The sequence below is a fragment of the Amblyraja radiata genome, chromosome 10 (assembly GCF_010909765.2).
Source record: "Amblyraja radiata isolate CabotCenter1 chromosome 10, sAmbRad1.1.pri, whole genome shotgun sequence".
NCBI classification, from domain to species: Eukaryota; Metazoa; Chordata; class Chondrichthyes; order Rajiformes; family Rajidae; genus Amblyraja; species Amblyraja radiata.
This window is the reverse complement of record NC_045965.1, coordinates 32904484-32923926: the sequence shown is the minus strand read 5'-3', so window position 1 is coordinate 32923926 and position 19443 is coordinate 32904484. Positions and strand designations below refer to the sequence as shown.

The 19443-nt window shown below is 37.3% G+C and overlaps 2 protein-coding genes across 7 annotated transcripts in view; one reads left to right on the top strand and one right to left on the bottom strand.

The window, feature by feature from the left end:
* Positions 1 to 7844, top strand: part of fyb2 (FYN binding protein 2) — a 42079-nt gene extending 34235 nt beyond the window's left edge. For all 3 annotated transcript variants that reach the window (XM_033028508.1, XM_033028509.1, XM_033028507.1), the window contains 6 exons: positions 2153 to 2172; positions 2263 to 2290; positions 4726 to 4840; positions 5099 to 5261; positions 7283 to 7316; positions 7395 to 7844. In XM_033028508.1, coding sequence (XP_032884399.1) covers positions 2153 to 2172; positions 2263 to 2290; positions 4726 to 4840; positions 5099 to 5261; positions 7283 to 7316; positions 7395 to 7401 — 367 coding nt within the window. In that variant the 3' untranslated portion in view covers positions 7402 to 7844. The remainder of the gene's footprint in view (positions 1 to 2152; positions 2173 to 2262; positions 2291 to 4725; positions 4841 to 5098; positions 5262 to 7282; positions 7317 to 7394) is intronic.
* Positions 7845 to 17185: 9341 nt separating this feature from the next.
* The window catches only part of prkaa2 (protein kinase AMP-activated catalytic subunit alpha 2), a 28440-nt gene continuing 26182 nt past the window's right edge, over positions 17186 to 19443 (bottom strand). For all 4 annotated transcript variants that reach the window (XM_033028510.1, XM_033028513.1, XM_033028511.1 and 1 more), the window contains one exon: positions 17186 to 17998. In XM_033028510.1, the coding sequence (XP_032884401.1) occupies positions 17757 to 17998 (242 nt within the window). In that variant the 3' untranslated portion in view covers positions 17186 to 17756. The remainder of the gene's footprint in view (positions 17999 to 19443) is intronic.

The window sequence follows — 19443 nt, the reverse complement described above, 5'->3', positions numbered from 1 at the left end:
GAGCTTTAAACGAACATAAAAGTAATGTTGAATTATAGCATCAAATCAGCCCAGGGAGCATCCTTTCACATCACTTCACGTGCAATTTTCTGTGTAGAGTGGAGCTGAATATACGTTCTAACTGTGGTATAAGTAATATATTATTATATTCTAATTTACCTCTTTGCCTATGGCGTAAGCAAAATAATAAAAGTACTATATATGCCTCCTTAGCCACAGTATTTTTATTCAGAGCTGTGAGGCTACTTACTCCAAGATCTGTGGGTTCTGCTGAGGCACCAGCGTGTTTTAGCACGCCATGCAATGCAGGTTGTGAGCCATAAGGCTAATTTCTGTGCTGTACAACTTCATAACTCTATTTCTGTGCCTACTATTTTCTGTGTGCTTAAGCAAAGCAAGAATTTCATTGTCCTATACAGGGACACATGACAATAAACTCACTTGAACTTGAACTTGTTCTGTCTTTTCAAAACTATTTAATATCTTACCATGAAGGATTCACTTGCTTTATTTAAACCATTGGTTTGGTCATTTGGCCATTGATTGTATACTGTTACTTATTGTATAAGCGTACATCCCCTATTTCAATCACATTGCATGGATGATAACAAAAATACAGTTGACTCTTGAACAGTTAACTCTAATTTCTTATGTACCTATTAATTGCTGATGTATGCAGAAATAAATCAAAGCATTTAAACTGAGATGCATCCATATCTATATAAATACATGAAATGTCTTTGGGGAAACAAAATACTCCTTGGGCAAAATAATTATTAATATAACAAACAATCAATAGTATTGCATTATTCTGTGTAAGAAGGAACTGCAGATGCTGGTTTAAACTGAAGATAGACACAAAGCTGGAGTAACTCAGCAGGACAGGCAGCATCTCTGGAGAGAAGGAATGGGTGACGTGTCGGGCCAAGACCCTTTTTCAGAGTCTGAAGAAGGGTCTCAACCCGACATGTCATCCATTCCTTCTCTCCAGAGATGCTGCCTGTCCTGCTGAGTTACTCCAGCTTTTTGAGTCTATCTTCAGTATTGCCTTATTCTGATAAGATCACAAATGTAGAAGTATACTGAGGGGAAATGGGAAATCTGGGTATTGTTTGGACTCTGCTAGAGAGGCACTGAGTAACCATAGCCCCTGCTGAAAGCTGCTGAAAACCAGCATCTTCCCATGGAAAGTGTATTTTTACTAGCTGCTGGGAAGATGTGCAGGAAAAAAAGTGTGTATTTTTCTACTTAATGCACAGGAGCAGGGGGTTTTGGTGAGCTATTGAAGTGGAATTGAATTGAGAAATAAATTGCAAGAGGAGGTATTGGTTCCACAACTGAGGCAATAAATGCATATGTAGAGTGAAAGTGAGTGTTTTGTGCAGGTAAGTGTTTGGATTGGGCATTAGATGTATAATTTTGCATTATGATTGGTGATGAGGGAAGTGAGGTGGGGGTGCTCACTTCTTGCTGCCTCCTCCATCATTCAGAGAAGTGTCACGAGATTCAGTGCAAGAAAATTAGAAACTTGGATCTGTTCTCATATTTACCAATTAAGCCCGAGGGATTTACCAATAAGGCGGAAGGATCTCTTTCTTTGACCTGTATTTTTGCAACTTATTTCCTCTACAACCTCCAAGTAGCATCAAGTGAGGTTGTTGGGCATCCTTTTCCCAGTTTATTGGAAAAGGATATCCTTCTGGCACTGACTGTCACCACCAACGGAATAGAAAACCATCTCAAAATCTGTGCCACTTCACCACTTTCCAACTATCTGCAAAATGTACCAAATTGTACACGAATTGAAGAAAAACAAGGAGTGTACCCTCCATTTAAAAAAATTAAAAGATTTAATCTAAATTTACTAACCCATGATAGCTGCAGAAATCATGCAGTAAAGATAGCTGGATGTCCATTTTGGCTGTGACTGCCCAAGTATAAAGGCCCAGCAGTTAAAATGCACCATACTTCATTGTAGTAGTGTATATAGGTCTGTTTGTACCATTTTAAAATCGACTGAATTGTTTCAAACACAACAAAACTTTGATCTGGAGTATGATCATTTTTGTAATAAGTAAATTAATGGTGAATGTTGCTTTTCTACATTAAAGATGTCTGGATATTGATTTTTTTTTCTCTTTTTCCTCTTAAGACTGGATTTCAGTACTGAGGGTAGGTTGAACCATTTGCTATAGATCTAATTAAATGGTCATATGCTATTTACTGATTCATTTATCTAAGATGCTATGCTTAATTTTACAGACCACACAGTGGATGTTAAAACGCACAGGTAAAGTAATGCTCATGTAACTAAAACCAGAGGGGGAAAATAATCATAATTTATGTGAGAAACAAAAGTAGACCATTCAGCTAATTTTTCCTGCACTGCCCTTCAGTAAGATCATGGCCAACCTTTTAAAGTTATACAGCAAAGGAACAGACATTTAAGCCTAACTTATCCATGCAGATAATGATTTCCCAATATAAGCTAGTCCCATTTAACTGAGTTCTGCCCATATCTATGTTCTAATAGATAGTCAACATAGTTAATGTGTTCTGAAACAAATAGAGATGTATTTTATTGCCTTGAGGCAGTCATGGATGTCACTGGCCACAGAGCATCATAAAAGAGGGTTTGGGAGGGGGGGAGGGGTAGTAGTGTTTTGTTGTGAGCAAACCAGATCTTATAATCTATATCTGTACAATTGGCATAGATAGAAAGAAGAATGAGGTCCAGCAGCTAAAGTTTGGGGAGCTAGATAAAAGTAAGATTTCAAAGGTGGTAGTCTCTGGGTTATATAGGAAGATGGAGTGGGTGAATTTGTGGCTGGAGAAATGGTGGTCAGAGGAGAGCTTTAGTTTCAGAGGATCTGAGATAATTTTTGAGGGAGATGGGACAATAAAAGCCAGGTTGCACTTAAGTAGGAACAGGATCGAATGTTGTTTGCGAGGGTTTAAACTGGCTTAGCAGATGGGTGGAAACAAAAGGGTATATTTGTAAGGGACAATATCTTAACCGGAAATAGGGAAGAGGAATTGAGGTGGAATTTGGGAGTATGGAACAATGGTGTAAGGCGCTAAAGGTAATAATTACCCAATTCTATCGGAAAAGGGGAGAATATGCAAGAATATGAGTGCATTAGCAAAATAAAAGTTGTGTTCTTTATCTGAAATCATGCAGCCTTTGTAAAAAGATGAGATAACAGCACAATGGAAAATGTCACGGACATAATCGAGTGGCCTTGGGGTTATGGTTGCAAGCTGGCTATGGCTGGGAATAGAATATGTGAGGATATTTGGCATTTTTGAAGGACAGAGAGAAAAAGGAGACTGTTAATAAAGAACAAGATCACTGCACAATATTGCCCTAAAAGCTTGAGATGTACTCAATGATGGGAGTTGTATATGATTAACAGACTAAATCGGGAAATAACAATAGCCTGGAATAAGGTACAGCAATAAACATGGGTGAGTTCAATCACTATATAGATTAGACAAATCAAACTGATAAGAGTATCATGAGTAAGAGTTCAGAGTACATTTCCTGGAACAATATATTTAAGGAACCAACCAGCAGCCAGGTATTACAGATGCAAGAGTAATTGATTATCTCTTAGTAAAGGATCCCCCTTCAATAGAGCGATAGAATTTCAAATTCAGTTTGAGAGTGGAAAACTTGTATCTGAAGCCACTGTATTAAACTTACTTTTGTAATTTCCTTTAGTTACAAGGACAGAGTTAACAATATATTTTAAGGATAAGCCAGTAGATCAGCAATGGCAGACATGCAAGATTAAGTTCTCAGCAAATCTCAGCAAAGATGTATTCCAGTGAGAAAGAAAAGCACAACATGAAGGATGCATCAACCACAGTCTACGACTAATTAAGGAAGTTAAAGATAGTATCAAATTGAAAGAAAAGGTGGAGAGTAGTGATAGGTCAGAGAATTGGAGATACTAGTTTTCCTAATGTCTAGAATTGGGATAATGCTGAACTATTATTAATATTGTAATACCCAGTCATACAAAGATCAAAAATTATTCAAGCAAATTCAGTGTGGTTTTTATGAAGGGGAAATGAGCATTCAACAAATTATCTGGAGTTCTCTGGGGATTTGACAGTCAGATAAAGGGGAACCCATAAATGTAGCACTAGTAGTATGCTGCAGGATTCAATTATTTTGAATCTGCATTAATTATTTGGATGAAGGAAACACATATACTGTGACGAAATTTGTGGAAAAGGCTTGCAAAAGGATATAGATAGGATAAGTGACTGGACAAGAAGTTGGCAGATGAAGTATTGGCTGAGAAACTGCCTACGTCACGACGAACCATGCGCGCATAATGCGCACCATGCACGCATCACATGCGCGTCACGATTCGTGCGTCGTGACGCGTAAATGATGTCGAGCAAATCACGCCCAAGTGGGACAGGCCCTTAACTCTTCAGTTTGAGGTATTCACTTACTACAACCCCATTTCTCTCCTGTCCCCTCCTTAACATTCTTTCTTCATAAAACATCATCAATTATTTTGCAAAATTTGCTACAGGACCTTGTTATGGTGTTAAAGTATCCTAAAGACATATGTAGGCTACATTTGTTTTGGAAAAGCAGTTAATTTGCTGAAGTGAGAAATCAAAAATAAAAGCAGAAAATGCTGGTGTCAGGCAGCGTCTGTACAGAAAGAAATTGAATTAATTTGTAACTTATTATTCTGTTAGGGCGAAGGTGAAAGGAATATTCAAAGTCAAGAAAAAAGATCCAAGTGAAGAAAAGGAAACTAAAGTAAATAAAAAGAAAATGTTGAATGAGCAAGAATTTAGAGAGAATTTTAATGTAAGTTTATTTTTCCGAATTAATTACTTTCAGCAGAATTTTCTGATAAATTGTGATGAGCAGCAGGAGTTCCACTTTAGTTTTGATGATTATAAGTCCATAGTCTTGAAACTGTCATGAAGCACAATTGTTTACTGTGTAGAAATTGTGATGAAATACGGATAACATTTTAAATGGGTTCTTTCCATGAGGTGTTTTGTCAAGGACAGGGTCTATCCATCTGCATCTCTATTTGAACCTGTGGATATTTCTCCTCAGTACACCAAGAAGATCCTTGTGGAGAATGTTGCAGTTGTTGAAAGAAATGTTGTGCAAGAACAAAAAGGATCCCTGTATTTACGGATAAAATCTCGAGAGAAGCTGGATGTAATAGATATTGGAGAAGACAATCTAATAATTTGTCGGAATAAGGAGGGTAAATGTAAGTGACTTCAGTTTAACAATGTTCACACTATTTAAACCGCATAGAAAAATTATCTCACAATACAATGAATTGTTTGGTTAACAATGGAAGTATAGTGACTGTACATTTAAGATAGGCATCCCTATCGGTAAAAAGTGAAACAGCTAAGGGTCTGAAACATTAACTTTCTCTTGCCACAGACGCTCACACATTCACAAGTTATGGGGGTAGAATTAGGCCATTCGCTCCATCGAGTCTACTCTGCCATTCAATCATGGCTGATCTCTCCCTCCTATTCCCATTTTCCTGCCTTTTCCCAATAACCCTTGACACCCATTCTAATCAAGAATGTGTCTATCTCGGCCTTAAAAATATCCACTGACGGCCTCCACAGCCCTCTGTGACAATGAGTTCCACAAATTAACTACCCCCTGACTAAAGTTTCTACTCGCCACTGAGTAGGTGGAGGCCCAGTGCTGTCAAGCATCATATCCTAACGCACTGGAATTCCTGGAATCATTCTTGTAAACCTCCTTTGGACCCTCTCCAGAGCCAGCATATCCTTCCTCAGACATGGGGCCCAGATTTGCTCACTGTACTCCAAATGTGGCCTGACCAGCACCTTGTAGGGCCTCAGCAATACACCCCTGTAATGTACAGATGTAAAGATGCTGCCTCATCTGCTGGATGTTTCCAGCACCTGCAGTGTTTCAATTTTCAGTCTCCATCTGATGCCTCAAAGGGGAAGCACAATAGTTCGTATGGCACAAATTGTGGAAAAAGCAATGAATGATTCACCAATAGCTGTGGTGAATTAGCTATCTCCGCATGAGTGGCATTATGATCGCTGAACATGTGGGATTAGTTTCTGCTCCTACTTTCCAAGTAAATAAACCCCTCTGGAAAATGTGCAATGGTGTTGATTAAGGTAACATGTATCCTGAGGGCTGATCATTCCTCATCTGTCCCCCCTGACTTAAACTTTCCAAGTGAACTTTTCTCAAAGTTACAAGGTGATGCTCCAGATGGTTCATCTTTAGACTTTTGAGATACACCGCAGAAACTGGTCCTTCAGCCTACCGAATCTGCACCTACCAGCAATCATTCCGTACACTAATACTAACCTATACACGAGTGACAGTATGCTAGCTTGTGATACGACCATTCAGAAGCTTCGTAAGGGCAGAAGCAGTTCCGAGTCTAGTGGTGCATGCTTTCAAGATTCTGTATCTTCTGCCCAACAGAAGGGGAAATGACAGGGGTAGGACAAGCATTTGATTATGTGGGCTGCTTTTAGTTTAGTTTAGGGATACAGCATGGAAACAGACCCTTCGGGTCCACCCACATTAATGCTCTCCTGCACACACTGAGGACAATTTTTACATTTACCAAGCCAATTAACATACAAACCTGTATGTCTTTGGAGTATGGGCGGAAACCAAAGATCTCAGATAAAACCCATTCAGGTCATGGGGAGAACATACAAAATCCGTACAGACAGCGCCCATTATCGGGATCGAACCTGGGTTTCCGGTGCTGTATTCGCTGTAAGGCAGCAACTCTACCGCTGCGCCACTGTGCATTCTGAAGGTAGCGTAGGTGAAGATTCTAGCTCCTTTGTCTTACTGACAAGGGAGAGGTTATTGCAGTGTCTCCATGGTACTAAATTCTATCTAATTTGTGAAATTAAGTATTTTAAGTTTGAAAATAAAATAATCTACATATTAATGTTTCCATTTAAACAAAAGGGACTGCACCACAGGAACAAAAATCTGTCGAATATTCTATTTCCCAACCTAATTAATGAATCATTTTATAACCTTTGCTCTGGTCCCTCAGTATTTATGCAGTCAGTTTTGCCAATTCTCAAAAATATATATTTAACATTGTCTGTATTTATTTATGCCTACTGAAGATATTTATCTTGCGTTTAGAAGTTTTTTTTTTTAAGATGATATTTCCAGACAAAAGTAGAAATGTTTATTATGATATTTAAACAAATTGAACACCTAACAAATCTGGTTTCTTTTTTGTCTTAGATGGTTATGTCCACATAAGACATTTAATATTTGGGTAAGTTTATTTTTCTGTTTAAAAAATATATTACACTTTCTAACCAAAATATGCATTTTAATAATGTTTTATTTGCAGTACTTGAGCCAATGAAGATACCTGGCATTGAAAAAAAAAGACCCATCATGTTTGAATAATTGCATTTTAATTTTCTATAATATGGAATATTTCTTCTGATGGAATTTTAAAATTTAAAGATAGCTTTAATGCATAATCACCTCAGCAGCCTGGAAGGTTTTCCTTAATAATGCTCTTAATATATTTGTTTTGCACTTGATGTCTATAGGGATCGCACTACCTGGTCACATGTTATTTGATTCCAATTAATGTTTCATATTTGGGTAAGAGAAATGTGTACTCATATTATTCATTAAACTTAATGGGATGATTATATAGCTTGTTATTTTGATTGCAATAATGAGTGACGCATGCATCTGAGGCAATAGTTTACCAACTCACCCATCCTAGATGTACAATGAAGTGTAATATTTAAAATGTGGATTTTAAAATAAAACAAAGTGAACTTTGCAAGTGCTTGTTCATTTGGTTGATTTACATCAAGTTAGATTGGTAACAATAAGAGATATACAGCCTTTCTGAAATGGTGTTAAATAGTAAGCAAGGAATGCTTAATTAAAAGCAATGAACTGCAATGTTTGAAAAATCTCCACCACTGCTCTCCCCCCTCCTTCCAATAAATCCTCTAGTTTTCAACATGCCAGTTTATAATTTATTAATGGTAGAATGTTTGGTGTTTGAGATGGTCAGCCTTGCAGCTTGAACAAAAATGAATCTTCTATGATGCATGGAAAATGATTAAATGTACTAGTCAGCCCTAATGTCTTTATATGCCAAAAATGACTTGGATCACATAATATTTTCTCATTTTATTAAAGTGCAAATAGCAACCATGATATCATGCAGTGCATTACATTTTAGAAACAAAGACAAGTTGCACACAAATCAGAATGGTCAATGTTTTATAATATCACAACAATACATGTCACAAACTATCAAAAATCAGTATTCATGCAAAAATAGTTGCAAAACTGCAATCAAATGTATTATTTTATTGGTACTGTTAACAGTGAGAGTACCCTGGTATTGAATGCAAACACTTCCCAAATCAAACACTTTCTGCTGCAGCGCACGTGATACTACAAAACTTTCTCTAGACGAAGGTCATGCCTCAATTTTAACCTCGTACCATATTCTAATCCACCACTGCGATAATGCATATTCCAAGACAGAGGAGCTGTTCTTTTGCATTCAAATTACCAGATTCATTGTGAAACAGATTCTGTAGTGTCTTGAATAAAAGTATCTCAAGAAGCATTATAGTAAGGTGAGAAACAGCAAATCTGCACCAGGCTTTGAGCCATAAAACAGTACTGGCTATCACAAGCCACCTGATGTTAGATACTCTGCCGTTAGGCCTATGTAGTGCTTTTACAAACTCGGGTTGAATTCTTAGTTTCATCAACATGGAGTCGATCTGGAACTACAACATTTAGCAAGTCAAAACAATGCCTGAGAATTGAACTCTGTAACAATGCTGATAAAAATACAAATTTAATAAAATTTAAATAAATCATCAGGAGCATGATTTAATTGATGCAATCTAGATTAAATGTCATAAAATAAAGCACACTGAATCGGACAGTCAAAGCCAGTCTGACCTCCACAGAGGGGTGAATGTCTTACAGGGCAAGTGAAAGGTTCAAACTCACTGTAGATTTTTCACTTTCACTATCTATATCAGAAGTTACTTCTCCATAATGGTCACTGTCAGGAATTTCAGATCTCAAGTATGCTGACCTGTTGTCCTCACTGACTCAGGTTTTGGATTTTCAGGTTGCCACATTTTGCATAATGAGAGTACATGTTCTGAAGACAGACACAAAAAGCTGGAGTAACTTGGTGGATCAGGCAGCATCTCTAGAGAAAAGGAATAGGTGACATTTCGGGTCGAGACCCTTCACCCTTGGCAGGGTCTTGACCCGAAACGTCACCTATTCCTTTTCATCATAGATGTGGCCTGACCCGCTGAGTTATTCCAGCTATTTGTGTCTATCTTTGGTTTAAACCAGCATCTGCAGTTATCTTCCTACATATTTTGAGTGCATAATCTGTATGATGCAGCGATTAGTTTCTAGCCTTCTGTTGCCTTGTTAGCTCCTGGTTATCTACAAAGCATCACCTTTCTTCATGAGCAAACAGCGAAATCATGAAATAAAATAAAACCAGGAGCAGTTTCAAGCAGTTTTTCATTTTGGCACCGAGTTTAACTGTTCCTATTGTACGGCTATGAAAAGGATTTTACGCATGGCAGTTATACAAATCTGATTAGTAGATTGAAATTGAGAAATATCATAACTTTCACTACATAACAGACCATCCGATACTGGAAACCTACAATAAAAACAAAAACTGCATTATCAGCAGATCAGTTTGCATCTGTTAAGAGTCAAGTCAGTGTTTCCAGTGTAGAACTATTGATCTGTTTTTCTCCAGAGATGCTGCCTGACCTGAGTATTTCTGGCATTTTGTTTTTATATTAAATATTGTTGAGTGATTCGTGCATGTATGAAAATGAACACTTCCATACAAATACATATAAAATATAAAGCTAGTGTGATGAAACAATGTCCAGGTTTTAAGGCAACAGGAGCAGATATTCGGTGACAAGGACTAAGATCGACCCATTATTTTACAATGTGTGATGGGTCCACACTACCACAAGGTATCAAGATGCATTTTATTGTTCAACTTCACAGTAAATTGAATGCATGTTGACTTGTCGTGCAGAAATGAACCAAGTCAATCCTTGCAGCATATAAATATGTACTATTTTTCCACTTAGTTAATGAACACAATATTGTTTGACTTTACAAAAAAAATTACTCACTGTCAACCGACTTTCCGGCACTGCAGTGTTGTATATTTCTTCAAAGAAATCAAATCATTTAGCAAACAAAATGCTACCTGCAGTCTTAAGTTTTTGAACTATTGATGGATTATTAAGCAAGAACCAGAAAAGTAAACTTGCCCATTTTGTTCAACATTGAGGTGTATTGTTCCATTGATATCAGGGATGAGAAAATCTTATCCTCATTTATATAGTCACTGAAATTATTTGGTGTCACAGCCCGAGGGGAAAATCATGCACAGCATGCTTGCTAATGTATACATTTTAAACAAGCTATTCAGAGAGGCATTTGAGATATTCCAGTAAATGCATTACAATGAAAATTACACATTTTTTTTTATTATTTGAGAGATTTAAATCATTAATGTCCAGGAATCAGATATGGTTGGGAACTTATTAGTAAAATATATGACTGTGAAATACACATAACCTTGTTGTTCACATTAAAGTTCACCCATGTTACAATTCAATTTTGATCATTGAAGCAGCAGGCCCTTCTGCAGCTGATGAGCATCCAGGCCATACAACAAAATTATCAGTTTGGGCTCTAGATGCTGAGAGAAAGTTTTATATAATCCCATTCTTGCTAATCTGCATAATCAGACAGCATTTTTTCATGAGAGCATCGGCAACAATGAGACAATGTTGTAAATATCACTTTTGGGACTCCCTTCTGCAGGGATTTATCAGACAGAATGGGAAATGCTTAACTCCCATAAAATGTTCCATCTACCAATTCTGCTACTTGCCTCATCATCACCTTATTCTCAATCAATAGTTTATCGATGATGCTGTACGAGTTAGATTTTGTCAGGTGACTCCATTTATTAGTTCAATATTTCTATTTTGAAATTCACACACTTTTGACCCAAACATGCGCCAATGAGCAGTATTCCTCAATCCACACGATTATTCCATCTTTGACATCAGTATTAAACAAATTAGAATTATGTAAAGCTGAACATAAAAATTACCTCATCCAATTAAAATTCCATTTCAACTTTGCACTCCAGTAGTTTTAAATATTGAGTTCTACACAGACATGAAAATAATGTCAGAACATATTTCAACACATTGAAAGATAGTTTTGCATTACATTGAGTAGTTTAAGTACATCGATATCTGCAGCTTGCCTGATGCAAAGTGCAGCAGCCATGACAAACACGGGGCATCATGATATCCGAAGCCAATATAACACTGAGAAGGCCAAACAGTTCCAATACTTTTATCCGACATATTGGTTTTTAATTATTTTCACAGTTCTATTACCAACCCCATATTGCTAGTTCCCGGCACTATTACAAAGTATTCAAAACATCTATCAATGGATTTTAACTCCAAATGCAAAGAACAATAAAATATTTAAACTAGTAGTTAAGCAAAGTAATTGTTTTACTATTTATATTTAAATTGTATTATTAAATGTTTCAGTACCTTGCAAAGCTGCCATTTTGTTAGGTCACAGTGTCACTATTTATAGTCATTATAAAATCAGGGTTTGTATTTTTTGCCATCAGCTCCAGGAGCATTTTAAAAAAGTGTTTGACTAAGCCACAAATTTAAATAAGGTGCAATGTAAAACTTACTACAGTCCATTTTAATGCAATTGTTACTGTACACATACCTAAAATTACTTAGTGTAAAGACACTGAAAAGATTGATTCGCCTTAGGATTAAAAACCTAACACTACATGGAAAATTACTTCACAGAAACCAGTCCAATTACCTTCCACATGACCATTTCATTCACTGTACACTATCACTTTAGGAATTGACACCAGTGTAAAATCATGCTCTACGTATGTGTTCAAATGCCTTCTTACAATTTGGCACAGGAAATATTATTACATGGAGAAGACAGTCTTAAAATTCTCCAGGACAAAAAGTAATCAACGTTCTGCACATTAGCTACTTTCTGTAAAATTTAGAAAAAAAAAATTTCTGGAGTCTGTGCTTTCCATGTAACAACCAAGTATGCTGGCTCGAAAGGCTGAATGGCCTACGTCTGGACCTATTGTCTATTAGTTACTCAAGCTTTTATTTCCATTAGTTTGTGATAAAAAATACCTAAGTAATCAGTCATCTATTAAGATGGCCACAAGATTGTTTTAGTCAAAACTAGCAGTAAAAACTCAGATAATTAGCAAACATACTTTTAAGCAATAAAACAATGCAAAAGTGCAGAGGCTTGCATTAATATAAACCCTTTAAGAGTTCTTCATTGCAAATTATGTTTTCCTTAAGTTCTGTCACTGTGAGAGAAATGTTCCTTAAGTTCTGTCACTAATGTAGAAAACACCACAGCTGGTTTATGCAAAGTAAGTTCTATGAAATAGCAAGGCAATAATAACCAGATGAGACATCATAATATTGGTTGAAAAATATTAGCTGTGGGATATTTTAAATGTTGCCTCGATTAGAATGTATTAGCTATAAAGGGGAGAGAGGATTGTTTTTTTGGAGGCCGAGGAGCAACATGATGTAAGTATGCAAGTATTGATAAATAAGGGTAGTCAGTGTCTTTTTCTCAGGAGAAAATGACAAATACTAGAGGGCATAATTTTAAGAAAAGAGAAGACTGTATGTTTAGAAGGCAGGTTCCCACTTTCCTCCAAAGTGATGCCTGGAACTCACCTCCCAAGGCAAGTGGTGGAAGCAGATGTGAGACGCATTTAGACAGACACATGAACAGACTTGGAATTGAGGGATTATACACGTGCAGGCAGATGAGCAGTTTAAATAGGCATCATGCTTGGCACAGACCTTATGGACTGAAGGGCTCATTCCCAGGCCCTGGGAATGAGCCTGCCATTCTGAAAAGGACCCATTCACTCCTACTCTTTGCTTCCTGTCTGCCAACCAATTTTCTATCCATGTCAACACCCTACCCCCAATACCATGTGCTCTAATTTTAGTCACCAATCGCCCGTACGGGACCTTATCAAAGGCTTTCTGAAAGTCTAGATACACTACATCCACTGGCTCCCCTTCATCCATTTTGCTTGTCACATCCTCAAAAAATTCCAGAAGATTAGTCAAGCATGATTTTACTTTCATAAATCCATGCTGACTTGGACTAATCATTTTACTGCTATCCAAATGCCCCATTATTACTACTTTAATAATTGACTCCAGCATCTTTCCCACCACCAAAGTCAGGCTAACTGGTCTGTAATTCCTTGTTTTCTCTAGTCAAGTCACATTTATTTATATAGCACATTTAAAAAACTCTCGTTGGCCAAAGTGCTTTACATTTGTTATAATAGTATAAACAAACAAACTACATACATATATAAATATAGCCCTCGCTCAGTGGACGTCAGGAAAGGCTTGGGAGTATAGATAAGTTTTTTATCTTGACTTAAAGGAGTCGATGGAGGGGGCAGTTCTGATGGGAAGGGGGATGCTGTTCCACAGTCTAGGAGCGGTCACCCCTAAGCTTATGCCTAGACCGCGGGATATTCAGCAGCCCCAAGTCGGCCGATCTGAGGGACCTGGAGGTGGAGTGGTGAGTGAGAAGACTTTTAATGTAGGAGGGGGCAAGCCCATTGAGGGCTTTGTAGACATAGAGGAGGGTCTTGAAATGTATACGGAACCGCACAAGGTGCCAGTGGAGAGACTAAAAATCCTCTTGTTATGAAGGCCAACATTCCATTAGCTTTCTTCACTGCCTGCTGTACCTGCACGCCAACTTCCACTCTTAACGCTGCTTTCTTGAAAAGTGGGATAACATTAGCTATCTTCCAATCCACAGGAACTGATCCTGAATCTATTGAACATTGGAAGATTTACTAGTACTCAGCAAATCTGGCAGGTTCCAGATAAGAGATTTTAGTGTACACAAACCTGATAAGTTTTGGTTTTACAGTAACAGAAGACCAGATCATTTGCAGATCTTCTGTGCCTGCAATCATATTTTCAATCCTTTTCTATCAGTCATAGGTAATGTTCTTGGATTTACAGCAGGATTAGAAAAATAGGATGCCTGGGTTCTGAGGAAAGGTCTGTTAGAGGTGAGACATTGACCAATATCGTTCCGGCCCATGTGATGCACAAATGGATAAGCAGCCAGTGTTTTCTGGACTATAGCTATACTTTACAAATGTAGTGCTTTTAAGTGTCAGGTGTATTCAGATATTGATATTTAACTGTATTTGTGCAAAAATGATTTGCCAACCTGTTTCCACATTTAAAACACGGTGAATTAGATTAGAAAGTGTATATAAGCAACTTATTCAAGAAAATTCAGTTGTGTACAATATACCCCAAAACTCAACCCTATTAGTATAAAATATTCACAGTCTACTTTTTTTTTCTCTGACTCAACCTTTAAATGTTTTAAAACCTAAACTTGCTGCCTCGGAGTTTCCTTTAACAAAGATATTAACAATTCATGCACAAAGACTATCCAATCCCCGAGCAGCATATTAAATAAGGAATAGATCACAGCATGCATCTCACACTTCACAAGCAACACTGCTAATGTTCTGTTCTGGGACAGCAGCCATAACAAAGAATATTTTAATCTCTGCATTTCTCGTGCACAACATTTATTTCTATTTCGTTAAGCGATATGCTTTGATAAGGTGTCAAGTTGTTTAAAAGACCAAAGTACTACATGGTCAATGAGATTTTACATATCCAGCATCAAGGTCTATGGAATATTGTTCAAATAAGGAAGAAATCAAGTACAGAAGCTGTTTTTACGTCAGAATTTATCATTCATAATTAAAGCAATGAGCACTGCAAACTTCCACTAAATTGGTACAGCAATTAATTGTAATGTTTAATTACATAAACGGCTAAAATAAATAGGATAATAGTTTTATTGGTAGCTATTTGCTGAGCAGTGCCCAGTATTTTATATAGCTCTTTACCAAACAATGCAGCAAGATGCATCAATGTCCCAATTAAATCTAACTTCAGATAATATTAATTAATTGGCGTGTTTGACAAAAAGCATTTAAGCCAGTAACCAAATTCACTTTGCATGAGCATCATTAGATTTTATTTCACATAGCATATTTTGATTTATGTAAACCACACTGGCCGGTATGAATGCAGGTTTTCTATATTAATATAAAATTAGTTTTGTTAAATAGTTATGTGTATTTTTCTATCACAATAATCCAATTTAAACATACTATCTTGAATAGCATCAGCATGTACCTTCTAGTGTGTGAATGTGTGTGAGTGATTGGTGGTGGTCGGAGGGGCCGTAGGCGCAGATTGGCAGCCACGCTTCCATCAGTCTGCCCCAGGGCAGCTGTGGCTACAGAAGTAGCTTACCACCACCGAGTGTGACTGAGGAGTGAATGAATAATGCGATGTAAAGCGCCTTGAGTATTAGAAAGGCGCTATATAAATCCCATCCATCATTATTATTATTAGTCGCCCCTCTCCTGCATTAATTTAATCCAGGTGTGGCAAAGCTACTTTGTTGCCACAATGTATTTCAGAATCTTGCGAAGAAGCTGTCTACAGACACTAGAAATCTCTGTAAACTTAACATCTGGGAAATCCTTGGTTCCCAGATTTATCGGCTGTCAAGGTTATTCGTATGTTTAAATATTTCAGTGTCTCCAAAGCCATTGAAATCTTTAGAAATCAACAGGGTTGTCGATCCCAAGCCACGTAAAACGTGGTGAGGATATACAGGCAGATTCCCCATCTAATTGCTAGAAATCTCGGGTAGATATATTCCAGCTAGAAAATGAAAGGATGAGCTCAAGCAGTAAGCTTGGAATTTGCATATTCACATATCCCAAACTTACTGCTGACATTTCTCAATGTTCGTTTTGGCAGTTCTCAGCAAAATCTTGGACTGTATGCAGTTTTCTGTACAATTAATAAACATTCACATGGCTACAATTGCTGCGCAAACCTATGATGTTCTTAAGCTAACTGTTGATTCATTATTTCTGAAAACGATATTCTGCATTTTGGAATCAGTATTCCTGTGGTTATACTGGACATATCAGTGGCATTGTGATAAGGTGTAAACGACAATAGGGATCAAAGTAGAATTTGTTATCATGGTATTCACAAATTTATTAATGTAAAAATGACCAAAATATTATTTATTTCAGTTATTTCAGCATTAATCATGGTGGCGTGTCCAAAAGTTTTTTTTTTAGTTTAGATATAGCACGGAAACAGGCCCTTCGGCCCATCTATTCCGCGTCGACCAGCGATTCCCTGCTACTAACACCATCCTACACACACTGGGGACAATTTACAATTATATCAAGTCAATTAGCCTACAAACCTGTACATCTTGTGGTTGAAATCCTGCAACAGGACTGAGAGGGGACAGGAAAGAGTGCTAGTAAACAGCTTTATGAAAGGGGATTAGGATGGAGATTGGTCGGTGACATGTGGCACTAGATGGGAGGAAGGGGATGATGATCAGAAACATCGCCTTACACCTCTTGCCTCCTCAGAAGCTGTTTGACCCACTGAGTTCTTCCAGTATTGTTTGATATTCCAGATTCCAGCACCTGTAATCTTGCTTGAGGTTTTTTTGAAAATACATTTTCTAGACCTTAAAGCTGAAAGTGAGATCCAACCATAAACAAAATAAAGTTAATCATAATTGTCATTCAAGGAAACTAATTTGGGATGTGTGCCTAATGATACTGATTGATGTACCATTTATAATAATTTGCCATCCCTGATAAATGCCATCCCTCAGTCTGCACTGTAAAGCACTATAAAACACAGTAAATGTTAATTAAATAAGAATCAGCAAATGTTCAACTTCATCCTGCAGTATATGCTGCTGACATATTCAACTGAAAAATGTGCTGAAGAGAATTACACGAGAAAAGATATGCTTCCAAAGGAGTGTTCATACTTTAACCCAGAGATCACACACTTATAGTTCTATTAAACTTCATCCTTATCACAATAAAATAAACCTTCATAATTGCATACATCATTTGATGATTTTAAACCAGTCACTTAATTTTCATAAATTTTACCTAATTTTATTATCTAACTTGTTTTATAGCTTTCTAGCCACAACTAACCTCAATAGAAATTTGCATCCCAACTAGTCGCAACTTGGTTTATGACTAAACCGCGCACTCATCCAGTTCACCAACATATCATGTGAACAAGCCTAGCTCTTCAACAATCCTTTAAATACATCTCATTTGCTCTTTAATGTCACCAATTTTTAACATTCTAAAATACAGCACTTTAAAATGAAATTTTATGCTTCTCTACATTTTTACAGTTGTGTTGTAAACCCGTATAATCCTGTGGATTTGGCTGGCAAAAAGAAATGCAATAAATAAACCCTCCGTGTGCCTATGGAGTTTCTAAATTGCAACGAGCAAATACTGCCCTGCAGCTTCCACTATATCAAAAGTAGCAAAAACGCCAACTGCAAACTGGCATTGCAAATAACAAGTACTGAAGTAAAACACAGTTTTGCAAAGTGTAAAGGGCATTTTTTTTGCACACTTTTACAGGTTAAAGAGCCGATTTCTCAATGAATTAAACTATCAACGAGCCAGTGTAGTTATAAGGCTAGCACACATCTCAAAAAAATCCATCGTGTGACTCCCGTAACGTGGAGTTATAGAGCTCAAGATTCCAGTCAGTGAGCTTGGGAGTGACCCGACGAGAGTCAAAGGTTGGCTGTCAGTAGCTGCTGCATCAATACTCAGTCTCGGTCTATGCAGCAGAGCTGCCGATCCTGAACGCTTTGGAGTGGAAGAGCCTGACTTTTGTTCCATTACATCTTCTAATCAAAGAAATGAAGGAAGAGGATTAGGGTAAATGCAATCGAATGCAAGAAAATACAGTAAATCTGATCTGGAAACAAAAATGTCAGGGAAGCATGGATTAGATGGAACAGGTAAAATGAGATTGATTAAAAATGCACACTTGATCAGCACAAGCAAACCAGTTCCAGAATTCCACCAAATCTTTAACTGATCTTCTGTGTTGTTCCCTGTATTTAAATGTTCTCATTTTCTTTCAGAGCTAAAACAGATATTACAATCAATGCTGTAGCACTTCAGATCTTGAAACAAGACCTGGAAATGTTTTACTAAATAATGGTTCAAGATACAATAGTCACATTGATATGTCTATTGATATATCATACTCACATTTTATTTAACTTTTATTCAGGATTACCAAAACTGCCACATTTTTGCACTAAAATATGCAACGTTTCATGCAGTCTACTGTCTTTCTTGCTCACAGAGCTTTTCACTCGTAATGAATGTCCTGTTATTACTGCATTTTTTAAATTTTTATATCAGATGAGAGGCTCTATGGAAAGTTAGATTACACAGGAATGAGGATCAGCAAGCTACATGAATGCATAATTGGCTTGATGGTAGGAAGCAGAGGTGGAGCAGAGTTTGAGGACTGGACATACATTGTTAGTGTAGTGCCTCAGTGATCAGTGCTGGACCCATTGGTGTTTGTCATCTATACCAATGATTTGGATGACAATGTGTGCGGCATGGTTAGTCAGTTTACAGATGAGACTAAAGTAGGTGGTTTCATGGATAGCGGAGGTTATCAAGAACTACAGCGAGTTTTAGATTAGCTGGATAAGTGGGCCAAGGAATGGCAAATGGAGTTAACTCAAATAAATGCATGGTGTTGCATTTTGTGGAGTCAAACCTGGGTAGAATTTTTAGAGCGAATAGGACCCTGGGAAGTGTTGCAGAACAAAGGAACCTAGGAGTAGAAGCATATAGTTCCCTGAAAGTGATGTCACAGGTGGACAGGATAGAGAAAAACACTTTTCGTACACTAGGCTTGACCATTGTGTGTACAAAAGTTGGGATGTTATACTGCAGTTGTATAAGGCGTTTGTGAGACCGTACTTCAGTATTCTGTTGGGTTTAGGTCTCTCTGCTATAGGAAAGATTCCATTAAGCTAAAAAGAGCGCAGAGAAGATTTACAAAGATGTTGCCAAGAATCGAGAGACTGAATTAAAGAATTAAATAAATCAAGAATTAAACAACATAGGTTTAAGGTGAGAAAGAAAAGATTTAATAGGAACTTGAGGTGCAACTTTCTCACAGAGTGTGGTATGTGTACGAAACAAGTTGCAAAAGGAAGTGCTTGAGGCAGGTATAATGATTTTTTAGACCAGAAGTGAATAGAAATCGAGCCAATGGGAAACCCATGAAACTATTCTCATTTTAGTTAAAGGCAATGCTCAA